The sequence below is a fragment of the Balaenoptera ricei genome, chromosome 15 (assembly GCF_028023285.1).
Source record: "Balaenoptera ricei isolate mBalRic1 chromosome 15, mBalRic1.hap2, whole genome shotgun sequence".
NCBI lineage: Eukaryota > Metazoa > Chordata > Mammalia > Artiodactyla > Balaenopteridae > Balaenoptera > Balaenoptera ricei.
In genome coordinates this window covers 82,074,312-82,090,583 of record NC_082653.1, presented here as the reverse complement: position 1 = coordinate 82,090,583, position 16,272 = coordinate 82,074,312, and the positions used below count along the sequence as shown (strand labels likewise).

Below are 16,272 nucleotides of genomic sequence, written 5' to 3'. Positions count from 1 at the left end.
GACCCCTCCACGTTTCACCTGGACCCATGGTCAGGCCCCCCCTCTATCCTCTTGGCCGCTGCCAGAGTGAGTTCTCACCGGTTCTGTTTCCTCCCGAAATCCCATCACTGTGGATAAAGCAATGCATACATGGGTAGCTGTGTGATGAATCAACTACGGCAAGATGTTAACTGTAGAATCTAAGGGGTAGGTACAGGGGTGTTCGTTCCAATCCTTTCAACACCTTTGTGCGTCAAAATTTTCAGAAGATGTTGGGGGAAATATCCTTCAATGGTTTCTTTTGGCTTTTTGGATAAAACTCAGACCCCTTCATGTAGAACATAAGGGCCTCTGTGACCTGGCCGTTGCCTCACGCTCATCTGCTACCACTCACATGTCCCTTTCCCACAAACCATCCTGAATTACTTGGATCCCCCAGCAGGGTCGTGGTATTTCATTCCTCTGAGCCCTCGGACTTGCTGTTCCCAATTCCTAGAATGCCCTTCCCTGCGTTCTTCTCAGGTGATCCCCAACCCCCATGCACTCTTCTGACTCATCTCAAGTGATGCCTCCTCCAGGAAGCCTTTGCTGACTCCTCAGTTCGAGGCCCTTTATCTGGTTCCCACAGCCCCTCCCGTATCTCAGCAGAGATTTATGGTACGAAGGGCCTCACCTAAGACTGGATTGGCAGATATGCAGCAGCGCTGGAACCCGGGCCTGAGGCCGGGCTCTAGTTACCCTACGTCTCCGAATCACCTATGATCTCTAATTTCTTCCCTCAGAGGACGCATCCTCAGGCATCTGGCCTGCCTTTGCGACAAACACACTTAGCAGGCTGAGCGAATCCTCGGGCTCAAACTGACAAGCCAACCTCGGCAACTCCAGCCGCGGAGGCTGCCCTGGCCCCGGAGCCCTGGAGCCCTGCTGGCGGGGGCTGTGCCCTGCTGGTGGAGGAGGCCCCCGAGGAAGAGCTCCAGGCAGGGTAGGGAGGAAGGCGGGGCCTGCGGCTGTACAAGTCGGTGTCCCGGGCCTGGGACGGAAGTTGCAGAAGTACAATTAGTTTCAGTTTTGTTTCTCTTTCAGGAGCCCAGCAACAGCAGCGCCAGGGCCTCGGGGGGTCCCCACTTCGGGTCCCGGAGCCCCGGCTAGGTAAGGAGAGGGGCTTGGAGGGCGGTTGAAGGGACAGCTGAACTGGAGGGAGTGGGGGAAGGGAGAGAGCGGGAGGAAGAGGAAGGGAGTGGGGAGAGGGACCCAGAAGGCGGGAGGAGAGGGGAGGCTTCCCCCGCGGGGCCAGAGATCTGAGACTTCCTGGGGAAGACACCCTCCCACTGTCTGAGGTCTCCTCCCAGCCCCTGCTTTCTGAAAGTTTGGGGGAAATCCCCCAAGTTTCTTGCTCAAGTATTTCACAGCCACTGTGCAGGGAGCTGGGGGCATTCACAGATGATCCTCATGTGACTCTTACCCTCCAGAGGCTTCTAGGAAAGCAGGAGGCCTCTTGCAGCAGGAAAGGCTGAAAGAAAAGGGCTGAAGGAGATGGGGCAAAGGCTACGGTGACCCTGAGTTTGAGGGCTGGAAGGAAGGAGCGAGGCAGCCCCTTTCTCTCAGGCATCCTTCTGCCTGTTCATTTCAGGACAGTTGAGGCAGGAAGAGGGGCCCTCGCAACCCGTGATGCCACTGCCAGGGCCTAGGAGGCAGGTGTACGGGGCTGTGGGAATTGGGGTCCCTCATACTCCCCCACCCTCCAGGAGTCAAGGCACATCTGCCCACCCAGACCCTCAGCTGGTCCTCTCTGCCCTCCCCTCACCTGGCATCCCACTCCCAGCAGGACCCCCAGGATCTATTCACACCAGACTCGCACCCCATGTGCCACAAGGCCTGTCAGTGGGGGGCACCGATCATTACACCAGCAGGTCTCTAAGGCTGGGCTTCTTGGTGTTGTCATATCTCGCAGGGCCTGACATGCAAAAGTGCCCTTTACTTTTTCACATTTGCTGAATGTCTGCAGGGAGGAGGGAGGCGGCTCTTTATCTCAAGAGACCAGAAGAAAATTCCTGGCCATTCAGGTGAGACCCCAGACCTGGTGGGGCTTGAGGATGGGGGAGAGGCGAGAGGGCAGGTGGTGGCCACCGTGGAGGTGCCCTCTGTCCTCTGACCCCGACCCCTCGCTTGCAGAATGGTTTCCCAGGGCTCCTCGCCCTCCCTGCTGGAGGCCCTGAGCAGCGACTTCCTAGCCTGTAAAATCTGCCTGGAGCAGCTGCGGGTGCCCAAAACGTTGCCCTGCCTGCATACCTACTGCCAGGACTGCCTGGGCCAGTTGGCCGAGGGCAGCCACGTCCGATGCCCTGAGTGCCGCGAGTCCGTGCCTGTGCCGCCCACGGGCGTGGCTGCCTTCAAGAGCAACTTCTTCGTCAACGGGCTCCTGGATTTGGTGAAGGCCCGAGCCGGTGGAGACCTGCGCGCAGGGAAGCCGGCCTGTGCGCTGTGCCCGCTGATGGGGGGCGCCAGCGCCGGGGGGCCAGCCACAGCCCGGTGCCTGGACTGCGCCGACGACTTGTGCCAGGCCTGTGCCGATGGGCACCGCTGCACCCGGCAGACCCACAGCCACCGCGTGGTGGACCTGGTGGGCTACAGGGCAGGGTGGTACGACGAGGAGGCCCGGGAGCGCCAGGCGGCCCAGTGTCCCCAGCACCCGGGGGAGTCCCTGCGCTTCCTTTGCCAGCCCTGCTCCCAGCTGCTGTGCCGGGAGTGTCGCCTGGACCCCCACCTGGACCACCCCTGCCTGCCCCTGGCCGAGGCTGTGCGTGCCCGGAGGCCCGGCCTCGAGGAGCTCCTGGCGGGCGTGGACAGCAATCTGGCTGAGCTGGAGGCCACCCGGCTGGAGGAAAAGGAAGCCTTGGCCCGTCTGCGGGAGCAGGCGGCCAAGGTGGGCACGCAGGTGGAAGAGGCGGCCGAGGGGGTCCTCCGGGCCCTCCTGGCCCAGAAGCAGGAGGTGCTGGGGCAGCTACGGGCCCACGTGGAGGCTGCCGAGGAGGCTGCTCGGGAGAGGCTGGGGGAGCTGGAGAGCCGCGAACAGGTGGCCAGGGAGGCGGCCGCCTTTGCCCGGCGCGTGCTCAGCCTGGGTCGCGAGGCCGAGATACTCTCGCTGGAGGGGGCGATTGCCCAAAGGCTTCAGCAGCTGCAGCGCTGTCCCTGGATGCCTGGGTCAGCCCCCTGCCTGCTGCCCCGGCTGGAGCTCCATCCTGGACTCCTGGACCAGAAGTGCCACCTGCTGAGGCTCTCCTTTGAGGAGCAACAGCCCCGGAAGGCCAGCGGGAAGGACGGAGCCAGAAGCCAGGGAGGCGACGAAACCCAGCCCCAGAGCAGGGATGGAGCCCCGACCCCGAAGCAGGACGGAGCGCAGACGCCCCAAGAAGATGGAGCCCAGGCCCTAAAGGCGGAGAGAGCTGAGACTCCCCAAGAAGACGGAGCCAAGACCCCGAAAGAGGGCAGAGCCCAGACACCCCAAGAAGATGGAGGAGCCCAGTCCCCAAGGGGTGGCAGATCCAACAAGAAGAGGAAATTCAAAGGCAGGCTCAAGTCCATTTCTCGGGAGCCCAGCCCAGCACCTGGGCCAAACCTGGAGGGCTCTGGCCTCCTCCCCAGGCCCGTCTTTTTCTGCAGCTTCCCCACGCGGATGCCGGGGGACAAGCGGTCTCCCCGGATCACTGGGCTCTGTCCCTTTGGCTCCCGGGAGATCCTGGTGGCAGACGAGCAGAACAGGGCCCTGAAGCGCTTCTCCCTCAATGGCGACTACAAGGGCGCGGTGCCCGTCCCTGAGGGCTGCTCCCCATGCAGCGTGGCCGCCCTGCAGGACGCCGTGGCCTTCTCGGCTGGCGCTCGGCTCTATCTCATCCGCCCCAACGGCGAGGTGCAGTGGCGCCGGGCGCTGAGCCTCTGCCAGGCCAGCCACGCCGTGGCCGCCATGCCGAGCGGGGACCGGGTGGCCGTCAGCGTGTCAGGCCATGTGGAGGTGTACAACATGGAAGGCAGCCTGGCCACCCGGTTTATCCCTGGGGGCAAGGCCAGCCGGGGCCTGCGGGCACTGGTGTTCCTGACCACCAGCCCCCAGGGCAATTTCGTGGGGTCGGATTGGCAGCAGAATAGCTTGGTGGTCTGTGACGGGCTGGGCCAGGTGATTGGGGAGTACCGGGGGCCGGGCCTGCACGGCTGCCAGCCAGGTTCCGTGTCCGTGGATAAGAAGGGCTACATCTTTCTGACCCTTCGAGAGGTCAACAAGGTGGTGATCCTCGATCCGAAGGGGTCGCTGCTCGGGGACTTCCTGACGGCCTATCACGGCCTGGAAAAGCCCCGGGTGACCACCATGGTGGATGGCAGGTACCTGGTCGTGTCCCTCAGTAATGGGACCATCCATGTCTTTCGGGTCCGCCCTCCTGACAGTTAAAGGGCTGGGACTGGGGAGAGACTTCGGGGTGGGGGGACTGGGGGGGTAGAGAGAAGGGAAGCAGGGCGGCCCGAGGGATGTGGGCATTTTCCCAGAGAGCAGGGGTTGGCAACTTTTCAAGGTGAAGTGCCAAACAGCTCTTCAGGTGCGCAGGAATAGGGACCAAGGGGCGTGGCGTGGCGTGGCCATAACCCTCAGAAGCAGAGGAGGAGGGGTTGGAGGGGTGCTGGGCATTAATGCTTCTTTCTTTTGCTGGGGGTGACTGCCGCTGCTGCCACCGTAGAGTCTAGGTTTCCAAGATGTGTAAGCTAGTCCTGATTTGAGTTCTTCTTTAAAACCATTCCTGATGGGGTAGCCCAGGGAGAGTCTTGGGGAAGTGGGTAGAAATAGTCCTTTAAGCCCAGGGCTTGAAGGGTATGTCAGGTATGTACTTTCTGGAAGAGAGCTGAGAACCCCCTCCCCTCCGACTTGAACGGGACGCACCAAGTCAGAAGAGGTCTGGGATTTTGAACCCGGCCATAAATGGCATCTTCCACCAGCCTCGGCTGGGAAGTTGAGGCTCCTCTGATAATGGCGTCCCCCAGTGAAGTGCGGGGTGGACTTCATGGGGGACCAAGTATAGACAAAAGCCGAGGCCAACAGGCGTTTACCTTGAAGTCCGTGAAGAGAATGTGCTACTAGAAAATGGAACCCGGCAGGGTTGGAGTCTAAAACACAGGGTTCTGAGTGTGAGACGAGGGGAGACCCTGGGTCTTACCCCCCAACTTCCACCACCCCTCACCTCCAAGCCAACCTGAGGCCAGACCTATGTAGGATATAAAGCCTTTTCTTTTTTGATGTCTTTATACTTCCTGGAGTTTATTTTTAGCCCCCTCTTAGTTTTCTGGCACAATTCCTTTTGAGAAATTTTGGCTGAACTAAGGGGTTGAAGGCATTTGTCCATATTGCCATTATGGGTGGGGAAAAAACCTAAGCCTAGAGGCCAGGTGTGGGACTCAGGGGCCAAACCGGTTGGAAGACCTGGGAAGTCGGTAGTGGGGCTGGGATGGGCAGAGGGGTGAAAATCTCATGGAGGGATCCCGTCAGAAGTGAGCCATGACCACCGGCCTTTTGCATAGGCTGTGGCAGCGGTGGAACTGAGGTGGACATGTTTAGCCAGGGGCTGTTGAGAGGTGACCAAAGGGAATAATATGTAAGGATCATGGGCAATGAGTGTTCATGGGAACCAGAGAGATTTTGGACAAGTCCGGATGGAAAGTGCAGGACATTAGGTGTAGGGAAAAGAAAATCTTTTTCCAGGGAGGTCATTGATTGTTTAATGAAGTGAAAGGGGAAATCATCAATGTCAGGTGGACAAATTCAATTATATAAAATTTTGAAATGTATGCACAGGAAAGAAGAATGAAGATTAAAGGAAAATCAATGAGATGAGGAAATTACGGAGCATTGATCTGAGGAGTCTCCAGTATATGCAGTGACTAAACAGATGTACTTGGTCAAAGCACCAAATAAGCCGTATACCCAAGAGAACGAATGCACACAGGCCAGGACACATAAAATGAAAAATAAATTAAAATCGACCACTTGCATTCGTCAAAAATACATTTAAAAAAATATGTCGTGGGGAAATAGACCCCTGGCACTATAAATGATGCTTCCTGGTGAACAGTTTGGCAGTTCTTGACAAGAGTCAAAGAAGTGATTATAAGACGAAGTTATCTCACTTTGGGGAGTACATTCTGGGAAAAGGATTCAAAAGGAAAAAAAGTATCTGCACACAGATATTTGTGGCCACCCTATATATTACAGTCTTTGACAGGAAACAGCTCCTGTTCCTGTTTCCAAAAAATTGGCTTCGCTAGCCAATTCTGGCTAGACCAGAATCTAGCCAAGTAGATTGTGGTCTAGCAGGGCAATGAGCTACTGCCTTCATGTATGACAATTATGAGAACTATTTAGAAGAATATGATGTTATATGATGCAATCGTAAGCCAAAAAGAAAAGATTTTGGCTTTCTGATCACGTAATGATAGCAACAAGGTAAAAGCATGTCTGAATAGTTACCGAGTGGAAATAGGTTCAAAATGTGTAAATAGTCAGTGATTGGGGAGATTGGGTTCTTTTTATTTCATGCTGTTATTCATATATGCACATTTCTACTTCAGTTATTATTGTCCACTAAATAACATATATGCTTGACTACTTCAGAAAAATACACTCAAGAATAACTACTGGATTTGTAAATGAATGTGTCAGAATAAGTGAGACTGTCCTTTCAGGGGTAGGGGTCGGGGGGTAGGCAGGAGTCAGGAGGAGAATCCCAGCCGGTCAGGACCCAGCAGGGAGGAAGGGTCGTCAGAGCAAGGTCCTGTCTGGTGACTGACCAAGGAATCTGCCCTGGGAAGTTTGCAGAGCTCAGGTGGTCCCCGTGGATGGTCCCCGTGGGTGATCGGTCATTGTGGAGTGTCCAGAGGCAGGGGAAGATCTTACTGAGTTCACCAACTAATTCAGACCAACTGGAAACCAAGTGGCGGTTCTGTGGAACCAGCTAGTTTAAGATGAGTTGCACGAGTGGGGTGCTGTGTCTGTCTTCTTGTAGCTCTCTCTACAGAGTCAGCACAGTGATGGCTCCTAGTAGGTGCTCTGTAAACGCCTGTGGAGCGAATTGATGTCTAGAAAACGCCAAGTTGTCCAAAACTTTGGCTTGTGGGAAATCTCCAGTAGGGGGCACTGTGGACACAGCCTACCATAAGCCTCCAGGAGACTGGCTCAGCTCTAAGTCACAAAAGAGGTGAAATTCAGGTGTCCTGCTTATACATCCTGGGTGTGGGGTGCGGTCCTGGCCTCTAGGGGATAAATACCTTCAGGTTGGAACAACAGGTTTGCAGAGCCGCATGGGAACCGCGTGCAGAGGGCCCGGCTGGTGGAATGGCTGCAGCCAAGTGGCTCACGCCTGAGGCAGGAATAGAGAACTTCCGGAGGGAAATATCACCTGGATGCAGGAAGAGAACCCCACAGGTGCTCTAAAGATGCAGGGCACATGGGGCTTTCAGGACGCTGTAAGAAGCCTGGGGAGTCGGGCACTGGACGATTGACAGACATACTGAATTTTCCTCGTGACGGGGTAGGGGTGGGAAGGCACAGAACACGGCAAAATGTGAAACGGATGAGAAGTATAGCACTGAGCATAATTTGGAGGTAAAATCCCCAGTGCCCCAACCGTCACCCGGGAATCCTAACAAATCCCGGCACAGAAAGCACTGCTCAGTGCGGAGAGAGAGTTCTTGGCTCAACTACAGATGTTAAGAAATCAGGAACATTGTGAAAGATCCAACATCCCCACCCTGCATTGGACTATGGCAATTAACTTGATCAATCATTCCTTGTGCTGTCTGGAACTTTCCAGATCGTGTAGGAATGGAGAATGCCGTTCGGGTAGAGAGAAAGGGAGTAGAGAACCTTGTTCATATTCTTTGGGTTTAAAAAAAGGAAGGTGAATGAGGCAGCGGAGACCTGGGTTGAGTGCTGGCTCTTCCAACTAAATAGCTGTGTGATGTTGGTCTAGCTCCCTAACCTCTCTGAACCTCAGTTTCTACATCAGTAAAATAGCGATAATAATATCCACCATGCCCACCTCACGGGGTTGTGGTGAGGACTGGCTGAGAGGCATAGAGAAGGATTTTGTACCCCATAAAGCTCAAATCTGCAGTCTTGGTTAGGAAAAATTTTAACCGACTTTAGTACTGACTTATTTTCCATCAGGGTAAGCGTGAATGGGGATGTTGTGTGCATGCCTTGTGAGGGGAAAACTCGAGAACGTCTGGGTAGAGTTGTGACCTGCTTCTCCTTTGGAGGAGACTCATGTTTCGCTTTCCAGCAGTTATTTGGAGAAGCCATTTGCTAAGACACAGCAGTGACCATAAGAGCGGAAGGGACCAATGGCCAGCTTGCTAAGACTCAGTGCTACTCCTAAAAGCCAGCTGAGAATCAGGCTGTACTAATGAAGGCCTGATAACCATAGGTATTTAGAAGAAATTCAAAATGGCAAGAGTAGCCCAATTTTTTGGTAATTTAGAGAAAATATAATTTGGGAGAGAATAACTCTTCTTTCGCTGTAGTCTTACTATTACTGTATCTATAAAGCCATGTCATAGAATAATCTACAGAGATAATATTCCAGAGGGGCAGACATTCAAGAGAGAAGTCAGAAGTCTTCCGAGGAAATTGATGAGATTGGTGACCTGAGCTGGGCAAGATGTGATAAGTGGATGCCAAGATCAAGGTACTTGACCATTTCTCCTGGGCAGGTCAGCTGAGAACTAGAGTTATCCTGTAAGTTAAGTGGGAGATTGGATGGGGATGCAGAGTTCTGTTTGGGGGAGAAAGTAGTCTTGGACTAGCTGGGGCAGGGAGCTGCCAGAGAGAGTGCTCAAGAAGACGGTCCCATTAGGAGAAAGGTCAAGTTCAGATGCAGGCTTAGGAAAACAGGTAACTTGACAGAAGGTAACAAAACCAGCCTACCCGACCGATTCATGAATGTAGTTTAATTAAATGAATCTGGATGGGAACAAAAATAGGTCTAGGAACCACAGAGTGATTGGACGTATGGAGAAGGCTCACCAGGGTCTGGCTGACCTCACCCTCACCTGAAGCCTGGGTGAGGAATCTTTGGGACCGGGTGGAGAGGGGACCGTATGTAAAGAGGCAATTAGGAAGTAGTTTGGGGAGGTTTTGGAAGGCTATCTGACTTGTCTTCAGAGAAGGTTTGAACTGGTTGCATTAGCAGCTAAGAGAAATGGGATTGAAAATGGTGGAATTGGGGCCTCTGTACCCGTGGTGTCAGCCCAGCAAGTATTTCTTTGTTGCCACCAGGCTGAAGAATCTGTGTTGTAAACTCTTTCATTCCTTTATACTTTGTATCTTTTTTCTGTTTCTTAATAAATTCTTTTGGAAAATGTGAACCTTCTCTCAGATGGTTCATGGGTATGGGAAATGATCAACATCCAGGTAACGATCTTCCCTGGCGGTCTAGTGGTTAAGTCTCCGCACTTCCACTGCAGGGGGCGCAGGTTCGATCCCTGGTCGGGGAACTAAGATCCCACATGCCTCGCGGCGCGGCCAAAAAAAAAAAAAAAAAGAAAAAACTAAAAAAAAAAAAAAAAAAGAAAAACCCTGGTAGTGAAGGGAATCAGATATCATGGCCATTCCCTGCTGTAGCTCCAAAGATGCTACACAGAATCCTTGGGGACATTTCAGGAGCACGGCGATCAACACTGTCATCATCTGTGGTCCCAGCCCTCGTCCAGGGCCACTCCCACCTGTAGGACAGAGGGGCCCTCTGGGCAGAAAGCATCTTCCAGGCTCACATTTGGTGGGAGGGAGCCCTCAGGTGATCTGGCCCAGCAGGACCCCGTGGAGGTGTATATGAAGGAGGTGGGCCAGGGGCCCAGGTCAGGATGGCCGTGCCCATCACTGGTCTCTGCTTGTTTTCTGGTTTGTGGGCTCCATCTAACGTGCTGCATTTGTGATCCCACAGTGGCCCCTGCAGGGCTGAGAGGTACCCAGGCTCTAGGAATATCTGCCTACTGGCCAAACCCAACCCCTCTGACCTACTCTCCAAAGCCCCTCCAGGAGCTCCTGACCCTCCCTTCTGAGTCCTGAGCAGGAAGAGAAAAGATCTCAGGTCTTTATTTCTAATTCACTCAGCCTCCGGCCTCCCCATCAAATACAGGAGTCAAACAACAGTTACTGAGTGCCACCTACCTGTGCTTCACATCCATCGACTTCCGGGATGGAAGTAGGCACCATCAACGTTATTTTACAGACACGGAAACCTAGGCCTGCGAGGTTTGCTCATTTTAAGTAGATTTCGTTTCTGACTCCAAAATCTGCCCTTCCGACCAGCTCTGAATCCTGAGCGTCTGAATTCTGAGCCTCATTCATCGATGAGAGAGCTGAACAAAATGAGACCTGAGGTTCTTCCCCGAGCCAACAGGCCAGGACCTATCCCTAAACAGGTCCAGAGTCTAGACCCAGGAAGGGAAGCTCGGTGATTCCCCACGCACCTCCACCACCATCTTCTCAGTGCCAGAGCGGCCCCGCTTCCCCACGGAGCAGGAATGACAAGCCACAAGAGAATGCTCTAAGCGGCTCGGTGGGGAAGCAGAGGGTGGGGATGAGGGCCCACCACTGCTGCGGTGACAGCCTGAATAACAATTCCACAATTCATCATCTAATGACTCAGCCTGGCCTTGGACCAGAGCCTCTGTGAACCCTGGGGAGTGTGACTCAGCAGATGAGGGGGCCGGGCGCAGGAGAGCCTGCGGGTCCATGTGAGCGGTGACTGTGGGGAGAACGGCCTGTTCTAGCTCCAGACCCCAAGGCGAAGCGTCTGCCCCTGTGGTCAGGCACACGTGTCCTCGGTTCCCAGCCATGCGGCCCAGCCTCCTCCCTCAAACCTGGGTCTCTCTCTCCTCTGCACCGGAGACGTCGCAGCCCCAGAGGCGGCAGGCCCACTGCCTCTGCTGACGGGGTCTGCAGCAAGTTGCCAGGCCACAGACTCTGCAGGCCTCTCTCCTCTTCGCTGCCCTGCTGGGGTCAGGCCACCTTCGAATAAGGGCAGCAGAGGCCACACTGTAGGGGTGGGGAAGCAGGGCTATGTCACAGGCTGGGCACACAGCTGGACAGATGTTCACTGCATCCCTCCTCATCACTGGGGTCGGGAACAGGGCTCTGGGGTCTTGATTTTGCTCCAGGGTCAACTCAGAAAATGTCTCTTCCCCATCAGAAAGGGCAGCGCCTGTTTCCTCTCCCCTGAATACTAAGTTAGGGACAGTCTCACCAGAAGAAAAGAGCCAGAGCAAGGAGAGACGGAACAGCCCCCGAATCCAGCGAGGGGCCAGGGCACCGAGGCCAGAGGTCAACGTGCAGGGCGGGTGTGCACAGACCCGCTTCTCCCCGCCAGCGCCTGCTTCCCTCCCGTCTCTGACGGCCCTGACTACTTTCTCACCTCGATTATTCACACGCAGCTCTTTCCTCACCTGCAAAACCCTTCAGGACAAGAACTTCTGATTCACACTGAATTTTCCATAACCAGGTGTTCTATAAATACCGGTGAGGGAAAAGAACGAATGAGTGAATTTGGGCTAAAATCTAGTCCCTGTCACTTACATCAGATAGAACACGGAGAGGAGCTGGAAACATTGCTGGGGCAGGCCCGGAGGCAAAGAGGGTTTATCCCTTTTCCTTAGAAGGGAACATGATTAAGAGTGAAGGTATCTGGAAAAAAAGATAGTAATCTCACTCCGTTGTACTTCTCCTATGTTCCATGGCACTTTAACCTTCTAACGTACTATTCCATTGAATTATTTGTCCTACTTATTGTTATAATTTGTCTCTTCCCCCAAATTCTACCCCAGGTAGAATGCAAGCCCCAGGATGGGGCATTTTGCCTGTTTTGTGCACTAATACCTCCTATGCCTGCAGAATAGTGCCTGGGATACGGTAGGTTCGGAATGAATGAATGGTATCTATGAAACATTTACTTGGAGGCAGGTCCCTCTCTGCCCACTATGCGTTTACGTGTACTAAAGTCCAGGAGGTGCATAGTATTATCACCTCTGGTCTAATTATGGGGACAGTGAGGTTAGAAGATTATGTGACATGAACAGGATCACCAGGAGCCGGGAGAGGAGCTGGGCAGAGGTCAACACCAGCCTTGGCTGGCCTGGGGCCAACCCTCCAGCACTCCCTGGGGAGGTGATGCACACGAGGTCTTCCCAGGAGCCACACCCTGGTCCAGCTTTGCTGGGTGAGGCTTTTTTTCTTTTTTTAAAGTTTTTTTTTTTTTTTTTTTTGACGTGGACCATTTTAAAAGTCTGTACTGAATTTGTTACAATATTGCTTCTGTTTTATGTTTTGGTTTTTTGGCCACAAGGCATGTGGGATCTTAGCTACCCGACCAGGGATGGAACCCACACCCCCTGTATTGGAAGGCGAAGTCTTAACCACTGCACGACCAGGGAAGTCCCCAAGGCTTTTTTTTCTTTCTCTTCCTTCCCACCAACTTCCCACACGACCCCATTCTACCCCCCAAAAGTTAGCTCTGCCCCAAAGTACAGCTTCTTGTCAGTTGGAAAGACCTTTCTTGGCAGGAGAACCACGGAGACACAGGAGCAGAGCGCGGGCCGCGGAGCCTGGGCCTGGCTCTCCCTGCCCGGGCCCTGCAGAGCTGGGACAGGGCCGTGCCATTCCTGCTCCCCACCACCTCCCTCCCCCCACCCCACAGACTGCGTGGGAGGCTCCCAGGCCCAAGCTGAGGGCAGGAGGAACTCCCCAGATCACTTTTTCTGTGCGTTTCCTGCTGCTGGGAGCTGAGCTAGAACCTAAGGAGGTCCCTGCCCGCCTCCAGGCGCGAGGGCTCCAGACACTGTCTCCTCTCCAGGCCAGCCCTGCAGGGCCCAGGCAGGGAGAGCCAGGCCCCCTCACCTTCTGCCTTGCTCCCCAGTTCCCTTCTTGGCTCCCGTGCCTCCGTGGTTCTCTCGCCAGGAAAAGTCTTTCCAGCTGAAGAGAAGCTACACTTTTGGGCAGAGATATCTCTTGGGGGTGGAACGGGGTCGTGTGGGAAGTTGGCGGGAAGGGAGCTATAAAGAAAAACATCACCCAGGAAGGATGAGCTGGGGTGTGGCTCTCGGGAAGGCCTTGTGCGCTTCACCTCCCCAGGGAGTGCTGGAGAGTTGGCTCCAGGCTGGCAGCGGCTGGCGTTGGCCTCTGCCTGACCACTTGCTCCTGTGTGATCCCTGGAGAAAAGAATAGAGACCCAAGAACACCAGGAAGCAGGGAGAAGGCTGCAGAGACTTGAGGACACACACATCCAAGCTCGGGGAGACACGACGCCATATATCTCCATCCGAGGCCTCGGGGAGGCAGCAGGAGAGGAAGGGAAGGAGGCTGGCGTGTCTGAGCATCGTCTGGAAGTGGTCCATCAGGGGAGGCGGAAGCTGGATTGGGGTTTGTCATCGAGAATCTGCGTCCAGATGTTGAGAAGCAGTGCCACACCCTACGTATGGGTTTGTGGGCGTGGCCAGGGCCAGGCATCTTTGCTGGTGTTTAGATGAGGTGTATCTCTATGCTCTGCAAAGCACACAGTGGTGGGGGACCTGCTGTCAGGGTGTTCCCAGGCAGGGCACCATGTTCCCAGGTAGGGCACCATGCCAACTTTTGCCTCATTAAAGAATCAAGACTGGAATTTCCCTGAAGCTCATTTCCTACCACTTACTACTTAGCGGAGGACCAGAGCTGCCACATCTGTCCTCCAGGGCAGATGCTGGGCGTGGGCAAGGAGCAGAGCCCTCCAGGAGTGCCTCCATGCCCCGTCCACCTCTCCACCCAGAGGCCCGTCTCCTAACACAGAAGCACACGTGCCTTCCCTCTTGGATTCTTCCTCCCTCTCCTCCAAGAAAGGGAGTCACAGGGAAGAGATCCACATTTAGTCCCAGCTCCACCACTCGCTAAGCAGTGACCTGTGTGCAGAGGTTCCTTCACCTCTCTGAGCCTCCGTTCCTCATCTGTAAAACAGATGCAGTAAGACAGCACAGAGGTTCCCAGATGAATAAACAAGAGGAAGAACATAAACACAGACAGTGCCTGGCACGTGGAGATGTTCGGTCCATGGCTACCCATTCACTCCTCCCCTCACCCAGCCCTTGGGACCACGGGCCTTCTCTCCAGCCTTTCAGAGGCAAAACACCCCATGCACCCATCACTCACTCCACCATGCAGCAGGTATTTACTGGACCCTGCCTCTAAATAACCAATGCAAACAGCGAGTGCAAAAACGTCCAGGGGGAGCTTCCCTGGTGGCGCAGTGGTTAAGAATCCGCCTGCCAACGCAGGGGACACGGGTTCGAGCCCTGGTCTGGGAAGATCCCACATGCCTCGGAGCAACTAAGCCCGTGCGCCACAACTACTGAGCCTGCGCTCTAGAGCCTACGAGCCACGACTTCTGAGCCCGCACACCACAACTACTGAAGCCCGCACACCTAGAGCCCATGCTCTGCAACAAGAGAAGCCACTGCAATGAGAAGCCCGCGCTCGGTGCATCTAGAGAAGGCCCGCATGCAACAATGAAGACACAATGCAGCCAAAAATAAAATAAATTAATTAAAAAAAAAAAGTGTCCAGGGAAGACACGGCCGGGGCGGAAGGTGGCCGGGCTCCCAGACAAGGCAGCTTTATCATGGTGCTTCATCACAGCCCAGCACCTCCTTCTCGGCTACATGTGCACACCTTGGACAAAGCAATCTCAGGTCCAATTAACATGAACCGGACGCACAAAGAATAGCTTACAGACCCCAAATGCTGGCTTGTTAATTTACAAACAGAGTCACATCCCCAGGCACCTGGACACATCTCTCCTGGGGGCCTCAGAATGTGGCTTTAGTGTGGAATCAGAACAAAGTCAGGACATTGGATGATCTTAATGGCAGGATGACAGTCTGAGGCATCCTCTGCACCTCCAGGCACACCCGTCCTGGGTCCTAGCCACTGAAGTTTGCGGGACGGGACACCAATTGTCCGGCACAGCCTGGAGCCCCAGCACCAAGCTGGGTCTCCTTGGATCCCCCTTTATGATGAAGAGGAACTTTCCCCTCGTCTTGGCATTTTCCCTCAGACAGAAGACAATGCAGTTACTTCGCTGAAATTCAATCACAATCTTATCTGCTCCTCTACGTCTCCTTAATTGGATTTGGGATATTCACAGACAGACAGTCTCCTAGGTAATTTCTACAGAGGGCTAATATCCTCTCCTAAACTGAGTTTCTTCTTAATTGAATTCTCAGAAGGCGATGTTAACTTCAAGGTATTTGGCTGTCAGGCCCAAGTCCCGCCCACGTGGGGCAGTATTAAGGGACACAGGAAGAAAGTTTACACCCAAACAGTTCCTACCTCTAAACGATGTACAACCCAGTAGGGAAAACAAAACAAACACATGCAATGCAGTCGATGAATAATCCAGTGCTGAATGTGTGATTGTGTGGGTCTGATCGTAAAAGGGATCAAGTTCAAAGGACAGACAGCTTAGGATGGCCTGGAGGAGGCTGGGAAGGCTTTGGGGAAGAGGCAGAAGCTAAGGCATCTTGGGAGGCTCTGTGGACAGCTGACTTACATAAGAAAAGCAGGGGAGGTGGAACATTCCAAAGGCAAAAAATAGGTGGGAAAAATGGAAATCAGATGGTCTAGATGGAAGGGGGACAGATGTGACCAATTCAGATCCCGCCCCTGTGATGAATGGCTTCCCGGTTCCCTCTTTCACCCCCACTGTTCCTGTTCCTCTTCCCCATCCATGAGCTGGGCTGGCGGAGAAGGTCAGGGAGGCCCATCTCCCCCACCCTCCCCAACATACACAAACACACGCGTGTCCAGACGCAGCAGAACTAACGGTCTGCTGGACAGGAAAGCCCTGTCAGAGTGCAGGGAACCTCCACCCCAGGCCAGGAGGGACAGCCCTGGGCTTTCCACCTGCTGCACTGATCACAACCTGATTCAGCCCGGAAACCAGCCCCAGGTGCTAGACACAACATGACTTCTTCCCCTCTCCTACCAGCCCCTTGGGATTCTCAGAAGTGATAACAGGGAGTTCCCGAGTCAGGGGTTTTCCATCTGGGCTCTGCTGCTGGCTCCCACCTCCACCCCCACTTCCCTGAGTAAGCTACCAGCACAGGCAGGCAAGGGCAAGATGGAGTTTGGCATGCCATTTCCAGAAAGAGGGAGAACTGGAGGAGAAACCCCCTCAGAGCCCCGTTCTGGTGGTTTAGGTTCAGGACCAGACCCTTGAGACATCCAGAGCAGAA

The 16,272-nt window shown here is 54.3% G+C and overlaps 1 protein-coding gene across 3 annotated transcripts; it reads left to right on the top strand.

The window, feature by feature from the left end:
- Positions 1–1,049: 1,049 nt before the first annotated feature.
- Positions 1,050–9,381, top strand: TRIM56 (tripartite motif containing 56). 3 transcript variants are annotated; one of them, XM_059897196.1, is made up of 3 exons: positions 1,050–1,128; positions 1,985–2,042; positions 2,152–9,381. In XM_059897196.1, exon 3 carries the CDS (start codon positions 2,153–2,155, stop codon positions 4,418–4,420), a length of 2,268 nt encoding a protein of 755 aa, XP_059753179.1. In that variant the 5' UTR covers positions 1,050–1,128; positions 1,985–2,042; position 2,152; the 3' UTR covers positions 4,421–9,381. The 3 variants fall into 3 exon arrangements, with proteins under 3 accessions (XP_059753179.1, XP_059753177.1, XP_059753178.1); XM_059897194.1 differs by having other exon boundaries at positions 1,056–1,128; positions 1,931–2,042; XM_059897195.1 differs by lacking the exon at positions 1,985–2,042 and having other exon boundaries at positions 1,065–1,128.
- Positions 9,382–16,272: the final 6,891 nt, after the last annotated feature.